Consider the following 26,177-nt stretch of genomic DNA (forward strand, 5'->3'; position numbering starts at 1 on the left):
ATTTATTCGTTCATTCTAATTATATCTGCTCTTGAAAAGCTTCCTGTGTGTATAAATGTCCAGCACTTCAACTTCAAAAAAAGTCTCCCAAATCACATAAATGCACACACGAGAGTCGCATTCAACAATCTGTAACTAAATGTAAAAAAAAGTAAGATAAACATGTAGAATACATGTATTTAATCAAAGAGCCTACATTTTGGTCACTAGACCTTCTTCAGGGCAAATGTTAAACAACAGATAATCCCAATAATTACATTAAAGATAACACATCTGTGCTTTTTAACCAGTGGGCCAACCGTCTGAAAACATCTGAAAAGTAAAGCCAATGCTAAAGTGCCTTAAACTTGCATTATTTCTAATAGCCAGCAGGGGGCGACTCCTCTGGTTGCAAAAAGAAGTGATTGTATAGAAGTCTATGAGAAAATGAGCCTACTTCTCACTTGATTTATTACCAAACATTGCAAACATGAGTTTATGGTCTCAATTGCTAGTTTCAAGTCTTCTTCAATACAGCATGATGTTCATTTAGTAAATTATGGTCCCATTTAGAGTCAAATAAACCATAAAGCAGGGGATGCTTTAGGGCGGGGCTACCTTGTGATTGACAGGTCGCTACCAACTCTGGGAGTTGTCCGTGTTTTTGTCTTACAACTTTAACCGTTTCACAGTGTGTTTTCAGTTCATGAAAGTTAACTGTAACATTTTGGTCAACTGAAAATGTCTTATTCAGCATTTGGTTGTACATAGCTTCACCCTCTCGTGACACTTCTGGTTGCAAATAAAACAACATGGCGACGGCCAAAATGCCGAACTCGAGTCTTCAAAATGACAGTCCACAAACCAGTGGGTGACGTCTCGCTGACTACGTCCACTTCTTATATACAGTCTATGGCTTTAATGCAAGTACACTTAGGAAATGCAGTTCGCAATTGCACTTCTTGTGTTGAAATACAAACGAAGCTCAACAGATTCAACATATCACAAAAAAAAAACTGAGGATGAAACAAAACAGGAACCATTCAGCAATTCAATTTAATTTCCAGCTTGCTTTCTATATTGATTTCTCCTCAGTTTTGATGACTGAGTACTCGCATTGGACCTAAGTGCGCAGAACACAATCAATCCAGAAAAATAATTGATGAAAATGATCGTTAGTTACAGCCCTAAATGAGACACATTGGAGGCTAAATCTTTGCGTATGTGATTGGTCCTGTAGGATGTCAGCAGCTAACATAGTGCTACTGACTGTGATGTGGTAGAATGAGCAATTTGTGGATTCTCTTCCCTGTGGATCCTCGCAGGAGTCGAGGCCTGTGTGCTGACTGCGGTCTGGCAAATCCAAAGTGAAAAGCCCTGCCCACATTTGGGATTCCTCTTCTCACACCATCGCAATGCATTAGTGTTCATGGGCTCAGAATCTTGATAAGATATCTCCCCTCCTGTTTAAATACCTAATGAGATTCTCCGGGCTGTCGGGAGAGCGGACTGTCAGGTGAATGTCGCATTCGAAGGTCGCTTCTTTGTCTTGAAGCTGCCTCAAGAACGTCTGCTTTTTAAACTCTTGATTGCGTCACGGTTCAGTTTCTGTCGTTGGTACGTTCTGTCTCCAGCTGTGAGAAGAAGAGTGGGGCCATCGAGGACTGCAGATACTGCTGAGTGGTGCAGCACCGGGTGTAGGACTGTTATCTTGTTGACTAATGGCCTGAAAGTAGCTTCTTACTCTTTAGAGGCTGCATTTACTTAATCACCAGACAAGATAATGGTGCTGTCGCTGCGTCGGCTCGGCTGAGAGGGGTGATGGGACGTTGCTTTTGTCTGCATGTACAGTGTAAAGATATAGGAGCACGGGGGAACATGTGTGTGTTTTGTGAGTGTTTGTGTGCTCTCTATATCAAAGAGACGGACAGCCGAGCAGTAGCCTGCTGAGGATTCGTGTCTCAGGGAGATTCAGGGCTAGACAGATAGACGGATACTGTAGGTAGACAGACAAAAACAAAACAGACAGGCCCGGCCTAACCATGCATAACCACCCTTCAGCCTCTCTTATCCCCGGACCACCCACTATTTTCCCATCTCTTTCTTCTCCATCCTCTGAATGAGTCACTTCCAGCAGCCGGGCTCAGTCCAGAGTTTATGAATTAATCAAACTTTCTTTTATATCTCTCCTCTCTGATGGCGCTTCCCTCAACATGAGGACAGGTTTCATCTGAGTGAACTATTTTTTTTCCCCTGATGTGAACAGCTGTGGCTTTCTTAATTATTTTGTGCAGAGAAACAATCGGTTGGTTGACATTGTTGTGTGTGTGTTATTCTCCACCCCTCCTAGAGAGTCTTTGCTGATAATAGGAGATTTCAATCTTTCTTTATTCAGAAATGCGGGAGGATTTCCACCTGAAATGTCAAGATGTGGAGTACGGCTGCTGAGAATAGCACTCGACAACAGTGGTGCTGAGTTATAAGTTTGACAAGATCACTTTTGTTATACATAGAGGTAGGGCTGCACGATTATGGGCAAAATGATAATCATGATTATTTTGATCAATATTGAGATCACAATTATTATCACGATTATTTATAGATTTCAGAGACAAAATATTGTTATTGCAATTTCACATTTAAATAAACAGAGTTTTCACTTCCATGTTGTGCGACATTACAACCATCACAAATTCTAAATGTTATCCTTTTACTTTGTTTTTGTCATCTATTGTTATTTGCATAAAAACACACAATATAAATGATAAGAAAATAATATTTTTAAATAGTTGCTTTAATTAAAAAAATCTTGTCATTAGTAGTTCTAATTATATATTATAAGCTGCTTAGAGCTAGTGTTAGGAAGTTAAACATAATTATAATTCATAAGTCATAATTCCCTCTTTATTATCAATTATATATTGCTATGAAATATCTCCTTCAAACAACTGGACTTGTTCAAGTTTTTCGATGAAAACTTAATTTTACATGATTACATTTGATGCATCATGATAGCATTATAATTTACCATTGCTTAATACTCATTTTTATTAATTTATGCATGAGTTTTCTAGTAGCGGAGCACACATTCTATCATGTTTATTTAATTGTGACAAGCCAAAATCGTGATCGCGATTCATTTTTGATTTTCAATTGTGCAGCCCTACATGGAGGCTACAGCCATCTGGAGAGAGTGCAGTACAGTTTCTCCATACCAGACACAAAACAGGCTGCTTCCTTGTTTAGTTTAACCTTTCTGATTGAGGGTGTGCTCAGTGAAAGTGGCCTCTGCTTACTAAGTTGCACATGATTAGATACCAAAAGAAAAAGCAGAAGTTCCCTCACTCCTCAAAGTGCGACTCTTGTTGTTGTTATTGTAGACAGGAATCCATTACCCTTTAGAGAAAGTAGGAAAGACAGGGCTTCTACCAAGGTGACAAAATGTCGTTATTTATTAAGCGATAAAGAAAATAATGAGGGAAGTAAATGTATTACAAAGCACATTAGTTGCAACCCCACTAACAACTCAAACTTACAACCGTGAGGAAAGAAAGGGAGACCTCTGCAAAAAACAAAAAGAAAAACAATAACAGGAGAAAACTGTTGAAAGCTTTGGCAGTCCAAGATGCATCATTCATCAGGACTGTTGAAAATGTTGGAGACAGAGAAAAGCACAACCTTCACACTGAGATCTACCGCTGCGAGTGCTTTTGTTGCCAACTTACAGTTTGGTGGTCATGCAGGCCGGCGGACCCCTGCACGCCCTCGCTTATGTGTTCAAAGACTGCCGTGCCTTCTGTGCACTCCCAGCGAGAACAGCTTGTAGTTTGATTACGTAATTGAAAAATGAATATTGTGCATCATTTTTTTTCCTTCCATGCATGGGACAGCTTGTCGGGGTTTTAGAGAGTTATATGATTGAGTAATTAAAAACAGTTAATGCGGATGTTTGTGCTCATTCGTTTTAAAGGGCAGCATTTACCTGGAATGAAACATGGAAATGAAAAACACAAAAATACGATGGAGTATGACACCAAAACATATTAAAAATGGAAAATCTACACATGCACACACATTCTACAATGTTTAATTTTCATAAGAATATGGAAGGAAATTGGTCTGTGGTTGTACAGATGAGTAACAACTCTAATTTATGTTTTTTGCCCTGTGAGCACTGGTGCAGTCGAGGGGTCAAATCCTGTCCTCTACAGCCGTGCATTACATCCTGTTAGTCTCATAAATGACTCGTCGGTATCAACAACAAGCAGGGCCTCTGGGTCACACTCCGCAACGCAGCGACGATGGTGAAGCATCGATTGCCTTCCCGGTCACATCACCAGTCACATCTTCTGTGACGGGACTGTTTGACGAATGAATTCAAATGCTGGCAAGTTGTTAAACATTACAAGCACAAGTTAAACACTTGGCTCAGTCTAATTATAGAAACTTTGATTTGAATACTAGTTTTAATGCGTGTGTTAATGAAGTTTGTGAATTCACTTTTTCACTGTTACTTTAAAGAAAAGGCAGAGCTGCTGCTGAGAGATGAATATGTAATATCTGATGTCACTTGTTTTGCTGCATCCAGGGCTTCATTATATTTAGACCTCTGGACAAACTGAATACATCTGTTGTGTTAGCCATACTTATTAAAATCAAGGGGATTGTAGAGAATAGGAAAAACAAGTAGAAACTGCATTTTCTGGTGTTTAATACTGCAATGACTCACTCTCCCCAAAGAACAGGCAAGAAAAAGAATAAATACATAATTCTGTCTATCTATTCACTACCCTTTAAACATGCAATCACTATGCACTGCACCAGACCTGCTGTGACTCACTTAACTGTAATTGCAGGACAAACGCAAAATCAAGGAATCGAACTAGTATCTATGCTTTTGACCAAAGCATAGATACTTTCGTTAGTACACTGTGTGCACACTATGTACTTACTTGTGTAGTGCATGAATTTTGACAGGGTAGTGTTGTCTCAATTCGCACACAGCTGTTGTTCACCGCTGTTGATAGTCAACCACGGACATCAGTTCAGACAGTTAAATCAACCCGATAATGGCTTCTATCCAGGGTCTGAAATTAACTTTTTTTCACTGTCTGCTACTGTGGCAGGCAAGTTGTTTTGTTGTTGTTGGATGGATGGATGGATGGACATTAGTTTCAGTGGCCATTTGTATAAATTTCCACCCCCTCCTACCATGTTTTAGTCTCATAAGAAACGCTCTACAACACGCCACATAACCTGTTGCATTACCCCCAAACAATGCTGCTTTACTGTCATTTCGACAAAATGTTGCTAGTGCGACATTTTTAATGAATACTATCCGACTCATTAGCAATTAAAAGTACTAATAACTTATTTGTTATGTAACTGGACCTCTTTAAAAGACTTTGTTTCATTATGACATTATGACAGTAGTTAAAGCTGCAGTGGGTAGAAATGGAGCAAATATGATTAAAAAAGTTATTTTTATAAAATGGTCACTATATCCTGACCGTAGTGTTTGAGACAGGTATCTGAAAAAAATCATGTTCCTCTGTGTCCTCTGGTGCTCCTAATGGCATCTGCAGGATTTCACAGATCAGGGAAAACAAGCAGTAAGAGCTGATCAAATATGAATCAATATTCTGTTATGCCTATTTATGCCTATTTCTCTCCTCAAATATTTTCAGAAACATCTTGTAGTGTACTGTTTGAGAAAGTTTGTGACCCGGTCATGTTGAGATCTATTGAGGAAAAACCAAGCACCGCCCACCAGCCGGAGCACAGCCAATAGGAACGATCTCTCTCTGAAATGACCTGTGATTGGTCAAAGTCTTCCATCACGGGCTAGATTTAGTTAAAGCCTGATAACAGAGCCATGAGGAGGTCTAGTTTTCTCTCTGAACACTTGAATTACAATATGCTGAATTTCAACATAGAGTACATACTTTATTCAGGCAACTTTAGGCGAGCAAGTTACTGTGACGGATGAAAACATCCTCGACACATGTCTGGCCACTTTCCCAGCTCCTTTTAGATCTTCATTCAAAAATATGTTTTTAAATATCCCGTCTGCATCATATGCTCTATAGATAAACCGACATCAGAAATATGACATACGGTCTAACGAGATATGACGTCAATCCCCAAGCCCTATATAACCTGTACTACAACAGGATTATATGACACGCTCATGCAGTGCATACATTCCCCCGTTGGATCTGTTTGTCTGCGCACCAAACACATACAAGTACAAATAGCAAAAGGTGCGGTGAGTCACCCCGAGCTTATCTGTTTTTCATCCGGCAAAACTACATTTCTCTGCTTCTCCACGCATACGAATATGTCAAAACACACATTCTGCAGTGTTGCTGCCCACCCATCTCTACCACACAGGCTGAATGTACACATATGAAAGGACACCTAAGGCTCATGACCTCACAAATGGCATTTGTGCCAGTTGCTTGGTCGGGTGGGTTTGTTCTGTGTGTGTGTAGATAGATTATTCAGTCTATGTGTTGTGTGCCACAGTAAGATACAAGAACGCTACATATTTCTGCGACAAAATATTTGCCTTACAGTTTATATTGTGGGACAAAAATGGTGGTTGTTTGTATGAAGACAGTATTTTTTGGCTGAACCCGTTGGAGAAAAAAAATCAAAGCTGCCAACAAACTAACTGGACTCTGTTTGCTATTAAAGCTGTCAAATGTAATTATCACAAATTTTCTAATCAGTGTCTGGAAGAATAAACTAATCAGCATGGAGATGAGAATTGGTGAGTCATCCAGGGCAGATGATTAGCTGTGAATTTACTCATTTGCTAAATCCCGGTTGATGAACAGCGTGGAGTCGAGCAGAATGGTGACAAAAGCAGGCACCGGCGTGTGAACGTGATGAGATGTGCTATAATACAGTGTGGCATGGGGAACCAAAAAGACAGAGATTAACTATATTTTCTGGAGGTTTCATATTTCTTTCATTCTATATGGAGCGCTTTCCTCAGCGTTTCTTGTTCACAGGAGGTGAAGCTATAATGGAGGAGTCAGCAACTCTGCCGTGGCTACGCGGCGGCCTGTACCGGAGAGCTGTCGCATTTGTCTCCAGATAGGAGCTTACTGGGTTTCACAAATGTAGCCTCCATGGGCCTGTTTCGGGTTGCTCACTGGAGATTCTGCATGTCTCCGAGCAAAAAGGCACACATTTGACACGCACTGTGTTAATGAGGCGTCCAAATCCTCCTCTGACACCAAGACATGCCCTCTCCTGAGGCTGAGACCAACACAAAGTGCGGGGAAAAAATAATTCTGGAATGCTATATAGGTAATACTGTACATTTTCAAGCCTTCTATAGTGATACTATCTGATAATGTGCCCCAGGGGTCCTATAAGAGCCTCTGTTCAGCCGATTAGACTGTTGTCAAGCTATTAAATAGGTGTTATCAGTCGCTATAAGCCCCATAGATGTGTGTCAATAGGGACCTAGTACACCCACTAATAGGTTTATCATCTATTCACATGGTAGATCACCGAAAGAAGGTATTAAAGACAGCGACCTCTAGTGACCGTAGTAATTATGACGGGAGCAGAAGCGGAAGTCAGGCGCTGTAGTATAGACGGTGTGAAACTCCATAAGGGGTGGAGATCAAGGACAATGGATGGGACACAAAACACAGGGTTTTCACCCAGGAGACTGGAATTTGCATCCTGTGTGGAACCAACAATGTGTGGTTGTTTTTGGGTTTGTAGTTATTTCAACCCAAAACACAATGTGTATACCTAAACTTAAACAAGTGGGATTTTGTTTGCCTAAACCTAAAGAAATTGTAGTTTTATTGCCTAAAGAAGTTGTATTTTTTTTTGCCTAAGCCTAAAGAAATTGTAGTTTTATTGCCTAAAGAAGTTGTATTTGCATTAACGCGTTATTATCGTGTTAACTTTGACAGCCCTAGTTCATAGCTGTGCTGAACGGCTACACTCTCTGCCGGAAGGAATTCATGGCGTTTCACTCATTAGTACAATTGAAAAGAGACAGAAGCAGCTGTGGGAAGAATATAAAACAGAGCTTCAGGGAGAAGTTCAAATCCTCTCTACTTTCTTACCTCCCCACGCCTCGACAATAACTGCGAAAAGTGGCCGCAATTATGGCATTTTTTTTTTTAAGTTAAAGAAACCAGCCCCTTAATTCTGATATCAAAAAGGTTTGGAAAGAGGGGGTTTCGGACGCTGTTTGATGATCCGACAAGCACTGCGCTTGAAGCATACTGACCCCTAAAACATTCCCTTTGAGGTTACAAGAAAGCGAGATAGAGTGTTTATTCTCATCACTTATGCAGGATGCTATGATACAAGATGGGCCCTCTGAATCTGCTGAGAGAAATCCTAAAACTCTGCAACTGAGAGGCCTTTAAGGCGTCTGTGCCCAGGGGTCCATCTTGTCACGATCCATCCATCCATGCCTCATAATAACCCAGTCTCAGAGAGCATATCGTCAAACACTAATGACAGACAAGAGGAGTCCTAGGAGCTAATCTCGAGCGGCAGAATTACACTTCTTCCCGGCTGCGTCTCTGCGTGCTCCCCAGCCGGCAGCGACCGATCGGGTTCTTTTCAAACGACTTAGCCTGAGTAATGACGGGACGACAATGAAACGGCTTCTCATAAACCCAGCTGGACACATTATTGGATAATAGGGGCCTCACGAACCCGACTGGAGATATTATCGTGCAGTAGTTAAAAGGCAAACAAGACGACGTCACCCTGAGAGGAGAACACATGCCGTGAACGATGAAAGGAATGACTCTCGCCCAGCGCAAATCACTTCCCGAGAGTTCAAGAGAATCTGACTCACTACGTTTTCAACTAGTTATACCCGCAAGCTGATATGTTATATGACTGCATGTTTGCTGTGTATATCTGTTCCCCTGCCTCCAACACACTGAATCCCATTACAACACAAATCAAACCAGAGAAAGAGAGAGAGAGGGCCAGTCCTCCTTTCCTTTTTCCTCGCTGTGAAGGTTGCCCCGGGCTTTTTTGAGGAAACAATTCCTCAGACATCTGTAAATAATGCAAGTTTTTTTACTTGCACAAATGAGCTGTTCTGCTCCCCTTGGCGAATGGGAAAGTGAACAAAGCCAGGTAAGGTCCATGCAGAGAGGGTGTTGAAAGACTGAGAGAAAGAGAGACAGGTAGAAAGTTCAGCCACTCAGTGAGGGCATTAGGATGTGAGGCATGAAGAGTACGTTGGCAGAGTGTTTGGTAGAGATTCAGTGATCCATCAAAGGAACGCCTGTCTTTCTCCTCTGCCTGCTGGAGTGCCTTCCCTCCCTGCCTTTGCCTCGCAGTAACTCCCTCCCCCCCCACCCCCTCTTTGTCTCTCTTTCTCTCTCTTCGCCCTTGCAGAACGTTTCCTGGGGTAAGCAGTACTCTTACGCCCTCTTCAAAGCCATGAGCCACATGCTGTGCATCGGGTACGGCGCCCGGGCGCCCGTCAGCATGTCTGACCTGTGGATCACCATGCTGAGCATGATTGTAGGAGCCACGTGCTACGCCATGTTTGTGGGCCACGCCACAGCTCTTATTCAATCACTGGACTCCTCACGCAGGCAATACCAAGAGAAGGTAAGCACCAAACACTGATATTATAATATTAAATACCTCTGAGATTATGAAGAAGATGATTTCAATTAAGTAACTGTATGAAGTACAAATCGTTCACGTTTTGTTGTTTTGAAGGTAAGTAATGCTAATAACCAGTGGGATGCTCTTAAAGTATTAATCTGAGGGTTTTGCTCCTTCCGACTGCATAAAATCCTGCTCATTGGAGCTCGACTTAAACAAATTAGGCCTTCTCTCAGTGGCCCCATGGACCAATGGGTTGAGCTCTCGCAGATCACAATATCCGGGGCGATGACTAGGAAAGAGGATTTTCTTCCCCCCAAGCAGATCACATAAGGCCAGCGGGGTGAGGAGGTCTGTGACATGACCAGCCACCTCATTGTCTGCATGCTGCCAGTGAACACATTTTATTCTTCTCTTTCATTTCAGTCCCTATTGCATTCGTTTTTTGTTTTTTTTTTGCGTAGAGGGTGATTATCCAGCAGTTCAGCCGAGCCACCATCTGTGATCCCGCTGAGGGGCCTGGGCAATTCCCAGAACACACGGCCATGACTGATGCGCTCTGTGCTCGCACGCAAGAACTTTAACTCCCAAACTTTTCCTACCCTTACGCTGCAGAATGTACATACGCGATGGTAGTTCAGGGGATTACAGTCCTCTATTATAGGTCTTTATCCACTTAAGGACGTAGTTGTGATTAAAATGAAGAGCTGACCTTTTAACTTATGCGGTAACATAGATGATGTAAGCACCAGACTGACTGATTCATCTACCATGTACGTATGTAGACATTTTTTAATATACATGATGCGTCAACGGAAACAGTTTTTCATTTTCCATGTGCCGGGTACTTTTTCTAGACGGAAGTCGAGCCATTTAGGCTTCAAGCGCCACTGAGCAACTTTCATTGGAATGAACGGGGCCCCGCCTCCAACGCTGTATCCAGTTCTCTTTTTATCATATGTGCTCAAACTGTCATTATTATTATGTCACTATTTTGACCCTAGTTGAAAACAGTCAAGCCAAAGCCAAGCACAGCCCACCGGCCGGAGCAAACTCTCCTTTTACAGCTAAACAGTCCACTAAAATGTGTTTCTAAAAACATTTGAGGAGAGAAATAGACATTAGAGTAACAGAATCTTGATTCATATATGATCAGCGCTGCCTAGTTTGACCGTTTGGTCGGAGTTCACGAGCTTCACGAGCAGTGATTGACAGCTGCGTTAGAGACTCCCTGGCTATGATTGGTTGTTTTTCGTCAGTTGCAAATGCCATTAGGAGTACAGGAGGAGGCAGAGGAACATGATTTTTTCACAGATTATCTGGCTCTATCTGGCTACTGTCAGGATATAGTGACAGTTTGAGCAAATATGGCAAAAAGTTATTTACCAACTGTAGCTTTAATAGACCAACGACTAAAAATTAGGGCCGCAACTGACAATCGTTTTCATTATCGATTAATCTACTGATTAATTTCTCAGTTAATAATTTTGTATGTAAAATTGTTTGTCTGGCCAACAGTCTAAATATACAGTTAACTATCATATATGACAAAGAAAAGCAGCAAATCCTCACAATTGAGTGAATGTTAAACATTTTTGCTTGCAATCAGTTAATCGATGAATAGCCCGACTGTGTTTATGTGAGCATATACACAGATACACGCTAAGGCAGGACTGGACTGATGCACAAAGTACACATCAATTATCCGCCGGGAGGTTGTTTCCATGATTCTTATCAGAGCGTCGACTCGGCAGAGTCACCTTGGCCGTGACTATAACAGGACATGCTAAAATACCACTTCATTAATTTACACCTTGCGCATAAAAGCATTTAGTCGTTATCAATTCATTCTAAAACGGCGGGACGACCTTGCCAGCCGCTCCCATGGTCAATGAAAATCTAGGGAAACCACCCGTCTGTTATGTGGCTGGTCTGTGGGTTTTGGTGCAGTGTTGCAGTGGTGTTATACATGGCACTTAGAATTCATCATCAGGAGCACAAGCTTTTATGCCTTCATGCAATTTACAATACTAATTGCTGCGGTATCATTACCGCACAAAGCCACCCACAACTCAAAAGTGGTGGAAATGGTGAAATCCACACAAGGAGAAGACTGATCTAGTCAACTTCATGATAAAGAAGTTAACCCTAAATGGGATCATGAATGCTGATTATTCAGTTTCATCATCCTCTAATAGATGGAGAGAAAGAAAAACGTCATCCTCACGCTAATAACCAGCAGGTCTATTGACAACAGAACTGATAGCAGATCAGAAAAAGTCAAATAACTTGAAAAAATACTTGGCAGAATAACACCACTATTAGTGGAATGGGTATTTAATTCACGACATGGAGCTGAATTTAACATAATTGAAAACATAATTCTAAGATTGATCATAGCCAGACACTCAGATGTCACAGCAGACAGCGCATGACAGAGGGTCGCCCACAGCAAACAAGTCAAAGTCACTCTCTGAATCAGTGACATGTGTCTTGCTCAGTATGTGATGTACATCTGCTGCACAGCAAATCTGCTTAGTCTACATCCCACTTTAGCCTCTCCACATTCCCTCCGGGCATCGAACTGACAACTCCGAGGCTCGCGAATGCCACGTTTGTGGTAACAGAGCCCCAGTGTGCAGCCAGATCCAGCTATGGGGCAGATTTGCTGCATGGCTGTGCATATGAGTGGAAGCAGCAGGCTGAGGAGCAGCAGGGATGAGTTCAGGGTGCTCAGCCTGGAGTCATTACATCTATCACTGCCACGGCTGTAGGGTTGGGAACATGGAGAGATGGATGTTGGTGTGAGGTTAGTTAGACTTTAGCAAAGGACAGACAGAGGATGTTTATGAGATGATGAGGAGCTAAGAGATCCCAGTGATCGTTCTGATCGATGTGTTTTACTTAAATTGCAAAACCGTTTTTCATGCTCTCGTGTGTTTAGAATCAGAGAAAGGGAAAAAAAAGTGCAAAGAAAGGAAGGAAACAGACTAGGAGAAGGACATAGAAGAAGAGAGCAGGAGGGGGTGGAAGGAAGTGATGGTGTAAAGCATGCATGGTCTCTAGACAGCCTGCTGTGGTGCCCTGGTGCTGAATCACTGTAAACCAGCAGACAGCTGTATGTCACTCAGCAGCTGAAGCTTTAAGACATACAGTATATAATCTGTGCCTTATTCATATACAGGGTTAAGAGTGTAATCTAAATCATAACTTAATTACTTGTCTGCACTGAAATACTGTAACATTACCCTAGATGACACACAAATAGATGTAAAACCCATTTGAGAACGATCCGTTTGAGCTCATGTAAACAGCAGAAACATTTCTAACCTTCCCATCTTAGAACCTTCACCAACAGCAAATGCCTTTTATTGCAACACAAATTATATTTGATTGGGATTTACCGCATCTTACGGTACCTTAAAACATATTTCTCTGGGATGTTATGTTTTGCAGATAACAAAGTGCCCCTCGGGCTGAGCAGGAATGCCTTACAGCGTCACTGGCAAGAACAGAAGTGGGTTAATTTTGTACCAAATGGTTCATCCCAATGTGAGTGTAGAAGTGACTGTCTCTAGAGAGAGAGAGGCACAAAGAGACACATGGATGAGGAGGAATGTTGTCAGCATTTATCTCAATTGCTCCGTTAGAAAGTATAATTGGATAATGAACCAATAAAATCACAAATTTGGGAATCAAGTCATCATTATGAAAAGACGTAAAGCTGGAGGCAACATATCAAACTTGAAGTATCGGGGGACTTGTCATGTCATGCTCAGTGCCTGACTCTGGGAAAAATTTGAGTTTCTAAGACTTTGTTTTTCTGCATTCTGGTGATTTTAAAAGAGTGAAAATAACAAAACTGAATAATTCGCCCCTCTGGTTTGAACTTGGCATGTGAATCTCTGGCATAAACTAATATTCATCTGTTTTTATTTATTTGTGCCCCTGCTTCAGTATTTCTTTCTCTTAGTTCTCTCCATTGTCCTCTCCGTCTCTCACTCACTAAAGGTCCTTTCAGACACAACGCGACAACGGCATCACTGCGCTCTAAAACCCATTATTTCCAACGGCTTGCGCCGCGCAATGAAACAACTGTTGGTGTAGTTCTATTGTCGTCCGTGTGGAAACAATAGGGCTTTTTACACACTGTTCAATCAATCAATCAATCAATCAAACTTTATTTATACAGCACCTTTCAAACAAGTCAAATGCAATTCAAAGTGCTGTACAGATGATTGACAAAAATGTAGAATGTTAAAAATGGATTTAAAACAACCAATATAAAAAGTAAAATTGAAAAAGAAAGCAATAAAAGATGGGTATTTCAGATAATAAAAGATAAATAAAATACAAGGAAATAAAAACAACAATAAAAATAAAGAAAAAAATTATGAAACTACACAAAATAAGCAGATTGTATTAAAATAAAGACATTTTAATAAAATAAAATAAAATAAAAGAGATAATAATGATCAGCAATAAAATGTTGATTAAACAAAATAGAGTAAAATAAACACTGAAATGATGATGATAAATAAAAAAAAGTATAAACAATAAAACCATAAAATTATAAAACACTACATAAAAGTCAGACTAAATAGATGGGTTTTTAGTTTACATTTAAAAATATCAACATCAATATTTGATAGTTCAGTTCCAGAAACAGAAAATGTGTCATAAATCGTGAGAAACACGGGAGAATTGTGACCCCGGGAGGAAACCAGGAGAGGGAGATGAAAAACGGGACTCTCCCGGGAAAATCGGGGAAGGTTGGCAAGTATGCATAGAGCCCCTGCCACTGGACCGGACTACCACCTCACAGCTGCTGTTGGCTCTCACCCACCGCTCTATTGTGATCACCAGAGGCAGTGAGGTAGACAGTGTTTATTTTCAGGTGTCAGGGCCTTGGCCTGGCTGGGAAGATTGTTTTCACGACCCTGTCTCCGTCTGTGTGAGGAAACAGGGACTGATCAAAATAGATGAGCCGAAGTATTCTCTCTCTCTCTCTCTCTCTCTCTCTGTTTCCCTCTCCTTTGGGTCAATACTTGGCTTCAGGGTAATGTGGACAGAATTGTAACTCCCACTAAGATGGAATTAATGACTAGAAACAGGACGGTTATCACGTGTGGTTACTGGGAGTCCTGTGTCCAGCCATGCGTAAGCGCAGTAAGAACAAAATGTAGAGTCACAGGCCATCTGGCTTTCTGATAGTGAGGCCACAAAATATTTCATCCTTTCTTCTATCTATTTTCTCCATCCCTCTCCCTCCGTCCCTCTCTCGCTCTCTTCCTCTGGCCTGTGTACTGTACTGTGAGTAACAGAAACTTTTTAATACCATGATGTATTTATTTCAAATTCCCGTCAACTCTTTGGGAGAATCATCCCTCTAAATCCAGAGAACTGAGACATATTAAATATTTATGTAAAGCACAACTATTAACTGATTAACCAGTGATTTAACTTACAGTAAATATACCTTAAAATAGATTTTAGTTTCATTTCTAAGTGTTCAGTAGTAGTAGATATATCTGAAAATTATAACAAATAACTGCTTATTTTGCCTAAAAATGATTATATTATGGTTGCTACAGTAGTTGTAAATGTAAATACATTTTAAGTTAGCTATGTTTCCTTGCAGTAAGAATTAAAATAGGAAACTACAAAAGACAAAAAAAATAACAAATAATTCAGGTTTATAACAAAACTTTTATGACACTTTTATTATTTGTTCAAAAGAAGCCAGTAATTACTACTAAAGGATTATGAAATTTACAATTTTTAATTTTTTTGCTGATTAATGTGCCCTGAACATGAAGTTAGGTGAAATATTTCTAATCAATAAACTGCAATGATGCTACATTAGCGGATTGTAGGCAAGGAACGTTAACTTATATAGCATAATTCATACACTGAGACATTTTCAAAGTGCTTTACATACATTTTAAGTTAAACAGGACACAAAACCAAGAGAACGGAGTCACCTTGGCAGATGCTAGAAATCAACACTGTACTCTGAACTACTGGTGTGCTCAGAAATATAGAAATCACAACAAAATATTCAAGAGAAATTATGCAAATAATGATGAATCATTGGTTTGTTGTCTATGCAGCTCCTAAATCTCTCCAGGATATCAGGTATACCTTGCTAGTTCACATTAGATCATAGCTGGGTTGCCATTAGGACCGGGCTTCCTGCTTGGGTGAGATAATCGGAGCGGCTACCTTGGCCTGACATCGCCCCGAGCCTGTACTTGTTCCTACTTCCCTTCACCACCTGCCTCCCTCGTCCTGTCTCTCCCCTCCCTCCCCACTCATAGAACCAGGACATGGCACTGTGACTATGTGAGAGCACGGCTTGTCCTCAATACAGAGACACAAATACACAGTCGCTGAAGACCACACTTTGGTGGAGGTGTACTCTGCTTGCTTGTATTACTTCTTAGAATATTTGGTGTACATATACATGCAGCAACTGATATCCATCTGATTTCTTTCCCTTTCCAGTACAAGCAAGTGGAGCAATACATGTCCTTCCACAAGCTTCCAGCGGACATGCGGCAGAAAATCCACGACTACTATGAGCACCGCTACCAAGGCAAAATCTTTGATGAGGACAACATCCTGAGTGAACTCAACGACCCTCTCAAAGAGGTGAGACAGCTTCTTTCTCAAGACCTTAAACTGAGTGGAAGCGTTGGTTCTTTCACTTAGCAACATTTAGAAATCTTTTTGAGAGTGTCCATTTGAAGGGTTTTATTTTTGGAACAGGTAAAAAATAAAACCTCAAAATCCAAAAAAAAAGAAGAAAAAAAAGTCCTTGACAGGTAAGCTGTCACACAGTGGTTTTTAGTTTGGGAACATGAATGAGTTTATTCCCGAAAGATGAAGAGTGAAACTGAAAATGAAATACCAACAACTGTCATCTCATCTTATAAGGTCAAAGGAGAAAAACGGCAAAGCGGATTCTCCTCAACATTCTGGGTGGACCCGGACTGAGCATCCGTCAAGATATGAAAACATTCTGCATAGAAACATTACCTAAGCCTCACTTTCACTTGTGATAAACAACCTTATCTCCAGAGCTGTTGAACAATCGCTCTTTTATTTCTAATATTTCAAGTCAGCAGTGTAGCACAGATACACAGACACACTGGTTAGACTCAGAGGGGGATGCAAAAGTGCTCTCTTAGATGCCCCTATGGTAGATAAAACATGACAAAGTGCCCTCTAGGGCGTCCTTCCAGGGGAGAAAATGTCATAAAGTGCACTCTAGGGCGCCCTTCCAGTGGAGAAAACATGATGAAGTGCCCTCTAGGGTGCCCGTCCAGTGGAGAAAACATAATAAAGTGCTCTCTAACGTGCCCTTCCAGTGGAGAAAACGTGATAAAGTGCCCTCTAGGGCGCCCTTCCAGTGGAGAAAACGTGATAAAGTGCACTCTAGGGTGCCCTTACAGTAGAGAAAACATAATAAAGTGCTCTCTAAGGTGCCCTTCCAGTGGAGAAAACGTGATAAAGTGCCCTCTAGGGTGCCCTTCCAGTAGACAAAATGTCATACAGTGACCTCTGGGGTGCCTTTCCCGTAGAGAAAACATGATAAAGTGCTCTCTAGGGTGGCCTTCCAGTGGAGAAAACACAATGTTGTGCTATATAGGCTGTCCTATGCTAGAAAACTTTCTGCGCGCTGGTGCCCCTTTAATTTCTTTCGCCCCTGCCCCTCAGACAGCCTGAGTCCGCCTCTGCACAGCCACACAGCTTGAGGATCAACTGAGTATACTGTATCTTATTCACAAAGAGAGGTAACGAGAGAGAAGTTGAGAGTCAGTAGCAAGTTTCTAAGTTCCTGGCTGACCTCCTCGTATCAGCAGATTACATGGGTAATTAAGTAGAGGTGGATGGGAGAGAGGAGAGCACTAAAAAGCAAAGCAAGCGTAGGAATCGTGACCATCTCTCATGTAGCCCCATTAAGTCACCATGCGGCGGTGTGGGGGGGAGTTGCTGCACGATCCCAGACACTCGCGGGGAGGTGCAGGGATTTTAAGGTATGACTTACTACACAGAAAATCCTGCAGGCTTAGTCCACCGTGCACAGCAAGCAAAGTTAAAATCTGCATAGAGACAGCGTCGCACAATGAAAGCTATGCCCATGGGACGGACGCATAAAAACAAACTGAGTCTTTCCAGAGCAAAACAGGCCACAAGAACTAGTTTACGTCACCACTTCACTGAATAACTGTTGTTTAGATGTGTCAGTTATGGATTATTTCACCAGCCTCTTCCTCCCAGAGACTGTAGAAGAAGCAGGTTGATTCAGAAACAGACATAGTGTTTGTCTGTGTGGCTCATTTTCTTCCCTCTGTATAATTATTTTCCAATAAGGCAGCCTTGTGTTCTGCATAAAAAAATATTTCCTGAAATTTGCTCACATGAGATCAGAATCAAATTGCAATATTTGCAATATAATATTGTTGCAGGGGAATGTAAATATTTAATTTGTCTTCTGCTGTGCTTCTGGTTCAGGATTTTGTAGTTTTGCTACTTTTCCTCCGTGTCTGCTGGCACAGATGGGACATAAAGATAAGGATTGTACAGCCAACCAAACAACTTTTGTTCCGTTTTACAATCTTTCTAATCCTGCTTCTACCGTACTATTAACTCTATGGAGTGCAGTGGATTGTTTCCCCCCTCATGACAGGTATGCAGCTGGTTATTCCCAGTCTCTAAAAATGAAGATATTTGTCTGATCATCCATCAGAGATTGAGGCTACTTGAGGGTTGATTGAGCAATATGTCCATAGGGGCATGTGTTATTATCTAATTTTGTTATATTTTTATAGAAACCCAATTAAAACAAAAACATACAAAATCAGAAGAAGCTTACAAGAAGTATGGCTTAGAACGGGTCAGAACCAGCGGGCAACTCCGGGGCTGAAAAGTGAAGCCAATGCTGAAGTGCCTTAAACTTGCATTCTTTCTAATATCCAGCAGGGGGCGACTCCTCTGGTTGCAAAAAGAAGTCTGATTGTATAGAAGTCAATGAGAAAATGAGCCTACTTCTCACTTGATTCATTACCTCAGTAAACATTGTAAACATGAGTTTATGGTCAAATAGACCATAAAGCAGGGGATGCTTTAGGGCGTGGCTACCTTGTGATTGACAGGTCGCTACCACGCCGTTGGGAGTTGTCTGTGTTTTCGTCTTACAACTTTAACCCTTTCACAGTGTGTTTTCAGTTCATGACAGTTAATTGTAACATATCTATATTATAGCATATACTTATTCAGCATTTGACTGTATTTTGCTCCACCCTCTCGTGTCACTTCTGGTTGCAAAACCCAAGATGGTGAGCCTTCAAAACGGCTGTCCACAAACCAATAGGTGACATCACGGTGACTACGTCCACTTCTTATATACAGTCTATGGTCAGAAGAGTACAGTGAGTGAAACAAAGTAGGGAAAATACTCGGCTTTGAAAGATTACTGTATTATCAACATTTATTGCCAGGCTTTACCTTGATCGTTTTCCTTTACCCGCCTACACACCACCCCTCACTTCTTCGTCTTCTCTTTTAAAAAGCCAGATGAGTAATGCCAACCTTCATGCGACAGCCAATGCCACCTTTCTAAATGAGCTTGCGTTTGCCAACTCCTCTCTGAATCATATCAGACTAAAAGCAGCTGCACACTTTAAAGAGACAGTAATAAATTATAGCTTACTCGGTTACATACATCTTGATTTTTCAGTGCGCTACAACTAACAGCAGCTTCTCTGCGAGGCTCGGCCTACTTGGCCTCTGTAGTAAAGTGGCCATAAGTTTTGTTTTGAGACATAAAGGCAGGGAGCAGTGGGGTTTGTTTTTCAATCTCTTCATCCCTCGTCTGTGTCCTAGTCTCTAAACCTAGTCCCTAACCATTTAGCAGCCCGAAATCAATTAATTCAGCTCCATGCCAGACCCGTTCCCGGTAGACCGACTGAGACCGAGGTAGCTGAGCTGGGCTGATTGCCGCTGAGTGTCCAGCACAATTTTGGGGGCGCTGACTTACAGGTCAATTTGAGATCAGAATCAGCTCCACTTAGCAGCACTCAGACTCGCTTTGGGCCGAAGGAGGGCCGTGAAATCAGCCCAAGTATACTTTAACTGATTCTGGCATGTCATTCATCACAAGTCTCGCATGAGTCCGTCAACCAGGTGTGCCAGATTGAGGCTGCTCAAGCAATTCTGACTATCTGGGATTTTCAGTGGATAAAACAGCTTTGAGTTTGGTGTGTAGGTCAAAGGTAATGATGCTTAGAGCAAAGTCCTCAGTTAATCATCCTGGTGTGCAGCTATGGACAATAGAAGTAATTTAAAATCCATCTGCTGAGATGTGAGACTTAACATTAGTGGGGTTTTATATTTTAGTTTTACCGTCTATAAAATATTTCCAAGAACTCTTGATTGGTTTGCACTCATTTTGGTACACTCTGAAAATCAACATGTGCAGTGACGTCACACTTGTTTGACCCAGGTAATCCATCACATCGAACAGTTCGCCGCTGTACTGCAGCTGTGGGCAGAAACCACTTTAAAAACTCTCCTTGGTGTGGCTTTCAAGGACGCTCCGACATCCAGTAATTGATTGTTTGCTGCCAAAAAGCATTTAATTGATAAGCTCTGGTATCGGACAATCTGGTCAACAAAGACGCAGAAGCAAAACATGAAGTCATAGCAAAGGAAAAGGAAAATTGCTCTGCATTAAGTGGTTTGCTATTCAGCAGCTTATGTCTCAAATTTCAGATGTCCATTAATGCATCAACAGGGGAGAGTTTTGCAAACAGCCCCTGTTGCTGTATTAACACTATTACCTGTATTGCCACGCCTTAAAGCATCCCCTGCTTTATGGTCTATTTGACTCTAAATGGGACCATAATTTACAAAATGAACATCATGCTGTATTGAAGAAGACTTGAAACTAGCGATTGAGACCATAAACTCATGTTTACAATGTTTACTGAGGTAATAAATCAAGTGAGAAGTATAGGCTCATTTTCTCATAGACTTCTATATAATCAGACTTCTTTGCTGGCTGTTAGAAAGAATGCAAGTTTAAGGCACTTCCTCATTGACTTCACTTTTTTACTCACTGATTACCACAAAAAGTCAAAGATTTGCAAGTTGATTTTCAGACCACTGAAACACATAAACAATAGAATATAAAATGTAAAAGATGTGTTTGTCATGAATGGGCTAAAATATAACAGCCAGACGGTTTTGCTATTCCCTCTACCCTCCCTTTCCCTTTCCTCTGTCTCGCTGCCTCTTATTCTCCGCCATATGACAAATCTTTAAATAGGCATAGCCAAAGATTGTTTCCCCAAGAGGACTCCTGGCTGGGCATGAAAATTGCTTACTATCTAATTCATTAGTTCTGGTGCATGATTGAGGTCAGAGCCCCGTGGCATTAGCCGACACCGGCATCTGAGACTGAGCTAACATCTCTTTGCGAGCGTCCCAGAGATTGGTTATCTCTCTGTTAATGTCCTGTTGTCACTGGAGGAGAGTTATCCCTCGCAGGGGGGGCAACACCACACCAGCGCAGATGCCAAGTGCCCCGGCTTTTCCATCTGCACAGCAACAGAGATGTGTGGGTAAACAGACAACAAGCTCCTAATCTCCTGCTGGGTCTGAGGGGACAGGATGAGACCAAAGAGATGGCCTGCAGCCGGCACCGGAGGGCAAACTCATCAGGATGTGACTCGTGTGCCAAAAAGTTTCTCCTCAGGAGTGATGGGGGAGTGCTTTAGACGTATTAGGGATGAAGCAGCAATACGCATCCAATTCATTTATGCCGGCAGAGATGAAGGATTTGAGGTGGTGTTTTGTGTCAGACTACCTCACTGATGCTCCTTTTTCAAGTTGTAGGTGTAAATTATTGAATTATTTATATGGCGTGATCTCATCTGTTTGACTTTATTTTCTTTCTCCACCAGGAAATTGTCAACTTCAATTGCCGTAAGCTTGTGGCCACCATGCCTTTGTTCGCCAACGCAGACCCCAACTTCGTGACGGGGATGCTGAGCAAGTTGAAGTTTGAGGTCTTCCAACCCAACGACTACATTATCCGAGAAGGCACGGTCGGGAAGAAGATGTACTTCATTCAACACGGCGTCGCGAGCGTCATCACCAAGTTCAGCAAGGAGATGAAGCTGACGGATGGATCCTACTTTGGAGGTTAGAACCAAACATTTTTTTTTTTTTTATGTTTTCTTTACAGGTTTCCACATGAAAATGCAAACATGAATTATATACGTGGGTACTGCTGCCATGCAAGAACACCATACTGACAGTCACGCATGCATTCCTGCAGTATGTTCATACGTTTATATATTGAGACATGAGTCTAGCCTGAGGTCTTGCGTTTGATGCTGTTTGAAGTGAAGTTACTGTAGATGTAGATTCTCATTAACCACTGTTGGACGTTAGTCAGCTTCTGCAGTTACGTAACCACTCATCTGGTTGTTGGAGAAGGCCAAGGCGTGGATCAGGCATCCCTTAGGACACACAGAGGTTCCTCCCCCACCCTAACACCCTCTCACACACACACACACACACACACATGCATGAACTCTTCCCCCCCTCCATCTCCATACGTTCCTGCTGCATCTACATGGCTCTAACAAAAGCTCATTCTGTTCTCTTTCTTTCTCCATCTCCGAAACATTACAGAAATCATACATTTTTGAAATGTCAAATGTAATTTCATTGCATGTTGTTTACTCAGACACGACAATGTCTGCCTGTGGATTTTGTCAATGTGAAAGCAAAGCAAAGTTTCCTATTTTAGAGGTTCTTGCATATTTTATCTGGTGAGTTCATCCCCACTATGGAGGAGTCTAAGAATACCTTCTCTTTGCTGTGTCTTAGCTGCATGCAGTTCACGTCTCACAGGCGAGCCAAGGAAGGCAGTGAAACAAAAAAAAAAAAAGAAATATTTTTTTTCCTGCTTGTTCAAACCGCAGGATTGCTGTCACGCCACTAAGTGTGCAAAGCTACTTGATGTACAGTGTATATGGGATTGCCGGAGGAGAGGGTGTATTTTAAATTCTCAGCACAGAGTGGACGTGTCATATGTATAAGATGTGTGGCAGTTGCAGAGCTGTTCCAACTATTAATCCTCTGAGGCTGCAGCTCAAGAGAGATTCTGCTAAAGAATAATTGTGGCACAGAACAACTACATCTTGTTTAAGAAACTAAGCTGAAATGTCAGAATAAAACCATCGGCCAATAAGGCGCTGACAAATGGACCGTAATGGCAGCGAGTGCATTTATCAAACAAGTTCAGACAAAAAGAAAAGAAACCACAGCAGTGGTTAACTGGCTACTGTTTCCAGTTAGAGGATGGAAATAATTATACTGCAGTTCAAAGTCGACTGAACAGTGGTGGGCAATGCTACACTTTGATAGTTAGACGCTCGCATATCATCAGTTAAATTCTAAAGATCTTCGGTATAACAACTATACAGTTTGTGCCGATTAAGGCTTTGGAAAGAGCCCATACAAAAAGATTAAGGAAGCTAAAACTTTTAGTCTTGTGTATCCCCTGGTGGCCCTCTGGTGGCTCTAACTTGTAATGCACCTAAAGCAGCTATAGTCAATATGTTTACACAAACTGTGTATCAAATGACGATGTGAAAGGGGTCGCTCATAGTGGTGAACCGACAGAAAATGATCACCTGAATCTGCAGCTCCCCTTTTGCTTTACAGAGATTTTGTAGTTTCAGCTCATTGTTTAGCTGCAGCTCTACTGTTTTGGTTCACTCCCACCGCTCTCATAGCGTCACTTTCAGCCGCAGCGGGCTCTAAAAATCCACTGCACTCTACCTGCTCAGCACCAAACAGCCGACAGTTACACAGTTAGCAACTAGCTGGTCAACAAATTGGAGCATTCAGATTTTTCCTTCAAGAGTTGGTAGAGACCAAAAACAGAGCTGAAAGAGAGTGACTATTGGACTCGCATTCATCAGGTGCTACACGGCAGCTGGATTCTCACGATGAAGATCTCGCGAGAATTGCGGGATCGCAAATCACACAAAAATCCATCTTATCAGGCTTCAAGTAATGCGTTTGTGTCTGGCAAGCCAGAGCACGGACAAATCGGCTACCTGTGAGGAGCTACTGGCATTTACAGGCGTGGCTTAAGTGTGTGTGTGTGTGATGGCACGGAGAGGCGGCTGTTTGTTGTAAACAACAATGGCGGCTCCTGAAGAGCTTAGCGTAGATGCTGCAATAGCATCAGTTATATCAGAACTTCATTGAAATTGAAAGAGCAAAGAACAGCACTGAATGCTTTTCTCAATGGAAAAGATATTTTCAGTCCTCTCCCGACTGGTTTCGACAAGAGTTTTATTGACAAATGGTTCATCCAATCACCTGCCAAGTATTTTTTTTTTGTAACAAACCATCTAGCGGGTCAGGTTACCCCCGCGACCCCCTAACGGGATAAGCGGTTGCAGATGATGGATGGATGGATGTGTTTACAACTTTGTTTCTACTGCCCCCAAGTGGCCAAAATAAAATGCAGGTTTAAGGACTAGAATAGAGCTGCAACTAAAGAATATAAACCGTGACAGAACCTAGTGAAAAACACCCAAGCTAACACTTCAAATTGTTTTGTCTGAGCAACAGCACAACCCCCCCCTAAATTTACTTTAGTTTACAATCATATAACTCAGTGAAAAGCAGCAAGTCCTCACAGTTTCGAAGCTGGAAACAACAAATGTTTGGCTGTTTAGTTTGGAAATCAACGATCATCATCAGTTAACAGCTGATTTTATGTTTGTCTGCTTGATTCATTAAGTAATTATTTCAGCTCTTGATTGCGGTATAATGAAAGCTATGAAAAAGGGCAAAATGATTGGCTTCCTTCCTGCTGGAGATAAAGTTAAAACGAGCTAGACTATTCACTCAACAAACTGCTCCCTCTAAATTGACCTCTGGAGACCAAATTTAGGGAATTCAGGAAATGTGTTGAGGCAGCTAGACAGTTAGTGCTTTTCAGGGATTTTTGGATTATCTTTTTCGAGCTTTGCCTAAAACATTTTGAAGGTTATTCTGTACCAGAAAATATTAACTCTAATTTTGTTTTGTTTGCTGTCTGGTGTGCTCTCATTCTGTGCAGAGATTCACAAATAACAGCTCAGTCCAGATTGATTTAGCAGAATCCAACGGAGTTCGTACTCAGTGCAATAAATAGTGCAGGAAGCTGAAGGAGAGTTCATCAGCATCTAAAATCTGCTCAATAAAAAGGGAAAAAAACATGCGGTGAACATACAGCAAAAATGTTCCCATTTAATCTTTTAATTAAAAGATATGTGTTGTATCTGTCCAAATAATAAAGGGCGCACTGTGTTCTGTCCGTGCCGGGCCACCTGCTGTTGCCTTTTGCCCAGCTGGTATTCTTACCCGCTTGTATGGCATTAGTAGATGAGCCCTGAGTTGGGAGCAGCTGGCTTTACCAGGCTCCTCACTCTACCCCCTTTTCTCCGATGATTCGCACTCCCCTTACAACCAGGCCAAACCGTGGCCAGAATGAGAAATCAGTGAGACAGACACAGAGGGAGGCAGAGTGAGTAACAAAACTGAGCCCAGCCACAGGAAACTATTAGCATAGTAATGAGCAGGACATCTATGAGGACAGTAGGTCACAGAACACCTCCAACCACGGTCAATGTCACGCCTGCATGCTACGAAGGTATCATAGTAATCACTTCTGGGCCTACGTGAATGGGATTACATATCAGTGGCACGCAGCTGTAGTGAAGTCACTGAGGCTAAGAGACTAATAGTGTAATGCTAGGACACAATGACAGACAGTGCATGGAGATCCCTATTGGGCTTGAATGTCTTAGTCATATGGGACTCTCCTCTCCTCGGTCGACACCACGTTAGGGGAAGGGAAGCCGGTTGCCATGGGAGTACGTGACACATGAAGTGATGGCAAATTTCCACAAATGCTCCTGGGGTCAACTGCGAGGCTTTGTGGCTAGGCAACAGACACGTGTCAAACTGCATCATGTGAAGTGTTGACAGGGCTACACACACACACACACACACACGCACACCTTATATATAAGTATGCAATAATAATGTATAATTCCCCAAATACCTCATGAAATAAGGAATAATCCCACAACATTATTCATTATGGCAGTGGCACTGAAACGGGGGAGATGGAGACAGACAGACAGAAGAACATGTCAGCCAGTATGATGTATGTACTGTATATACAAGTGTGAAAACAGTGAACGTAAGCGTAGTCTAAAAATACAGCTCATTGTCAGCTTTCATGTTCTCAAACAATCACTCACAACTGGAGTTCAGGGTAGTCTGACAAAATTAATTAGTACAGTCTGAAAGTGCTATTCCAACAGAGAGCAAAAAAATTGAAAAAAAAAGTTTCTTCTCCCACTTTTGCTTGCTCCATTATTCTTCTGCCGGTACGATTCAGTTTTGGGAGCGGTTTGGCTACCCGACAACGGAAGGTAGAGCAAGTTGTCCGCCTCACTGACTTTTCTGAGAATAAGCGGAACATAAAT

At 41.8% G+C, this 26,177-nt stretch overlaps 1 protein-coding gene across 1 annotated transcript in view; it reads left to right on the forward strand.

Annotated features, from left to right (window-relative positions):
• LOC119478264 (potassium/sodium hyperpolarization-activated cyclic nucleotide-gated channel 1) overlaps positions 1 to 26,177 on the forward strand; it is an 80,155-nt gene that overhangs the window by 36,870 nt on the left and 17,108 nt on the right. The window contains exons 4-6 of the mRNA XM_037752883.1: positions 9,382 to 9,600; positions 16,108 to 16,254; positions 21,573 to 21,813. Coding sequence (XP_037608811.1) covers positions 9,382 to 9,600; positions 16,108 to 16,254; positions 21,573 to 21,813 — 607 coding nt within the window. The remainder of the gene's footprint in view (positions 1 to 9,381; positions 9,601 to 16,107; positions 16,255 to 21,572; positions 21,814 to 26,177) is intronic.

This window comes from Sebastes umbrosus, chromosome 19 (assembly GCF_015220745.1).
Source record: "Sebastes umbrosus isolate fSebUmb1 chromosome 19, fSebUmb1.pri, whole genome shotgun sequence".
NCBI lineage: Eukaryota > Metazoa > Chordata > Actinopteri > Perciformes > Sebastidae > Sebastes > Sebastes umbrosus.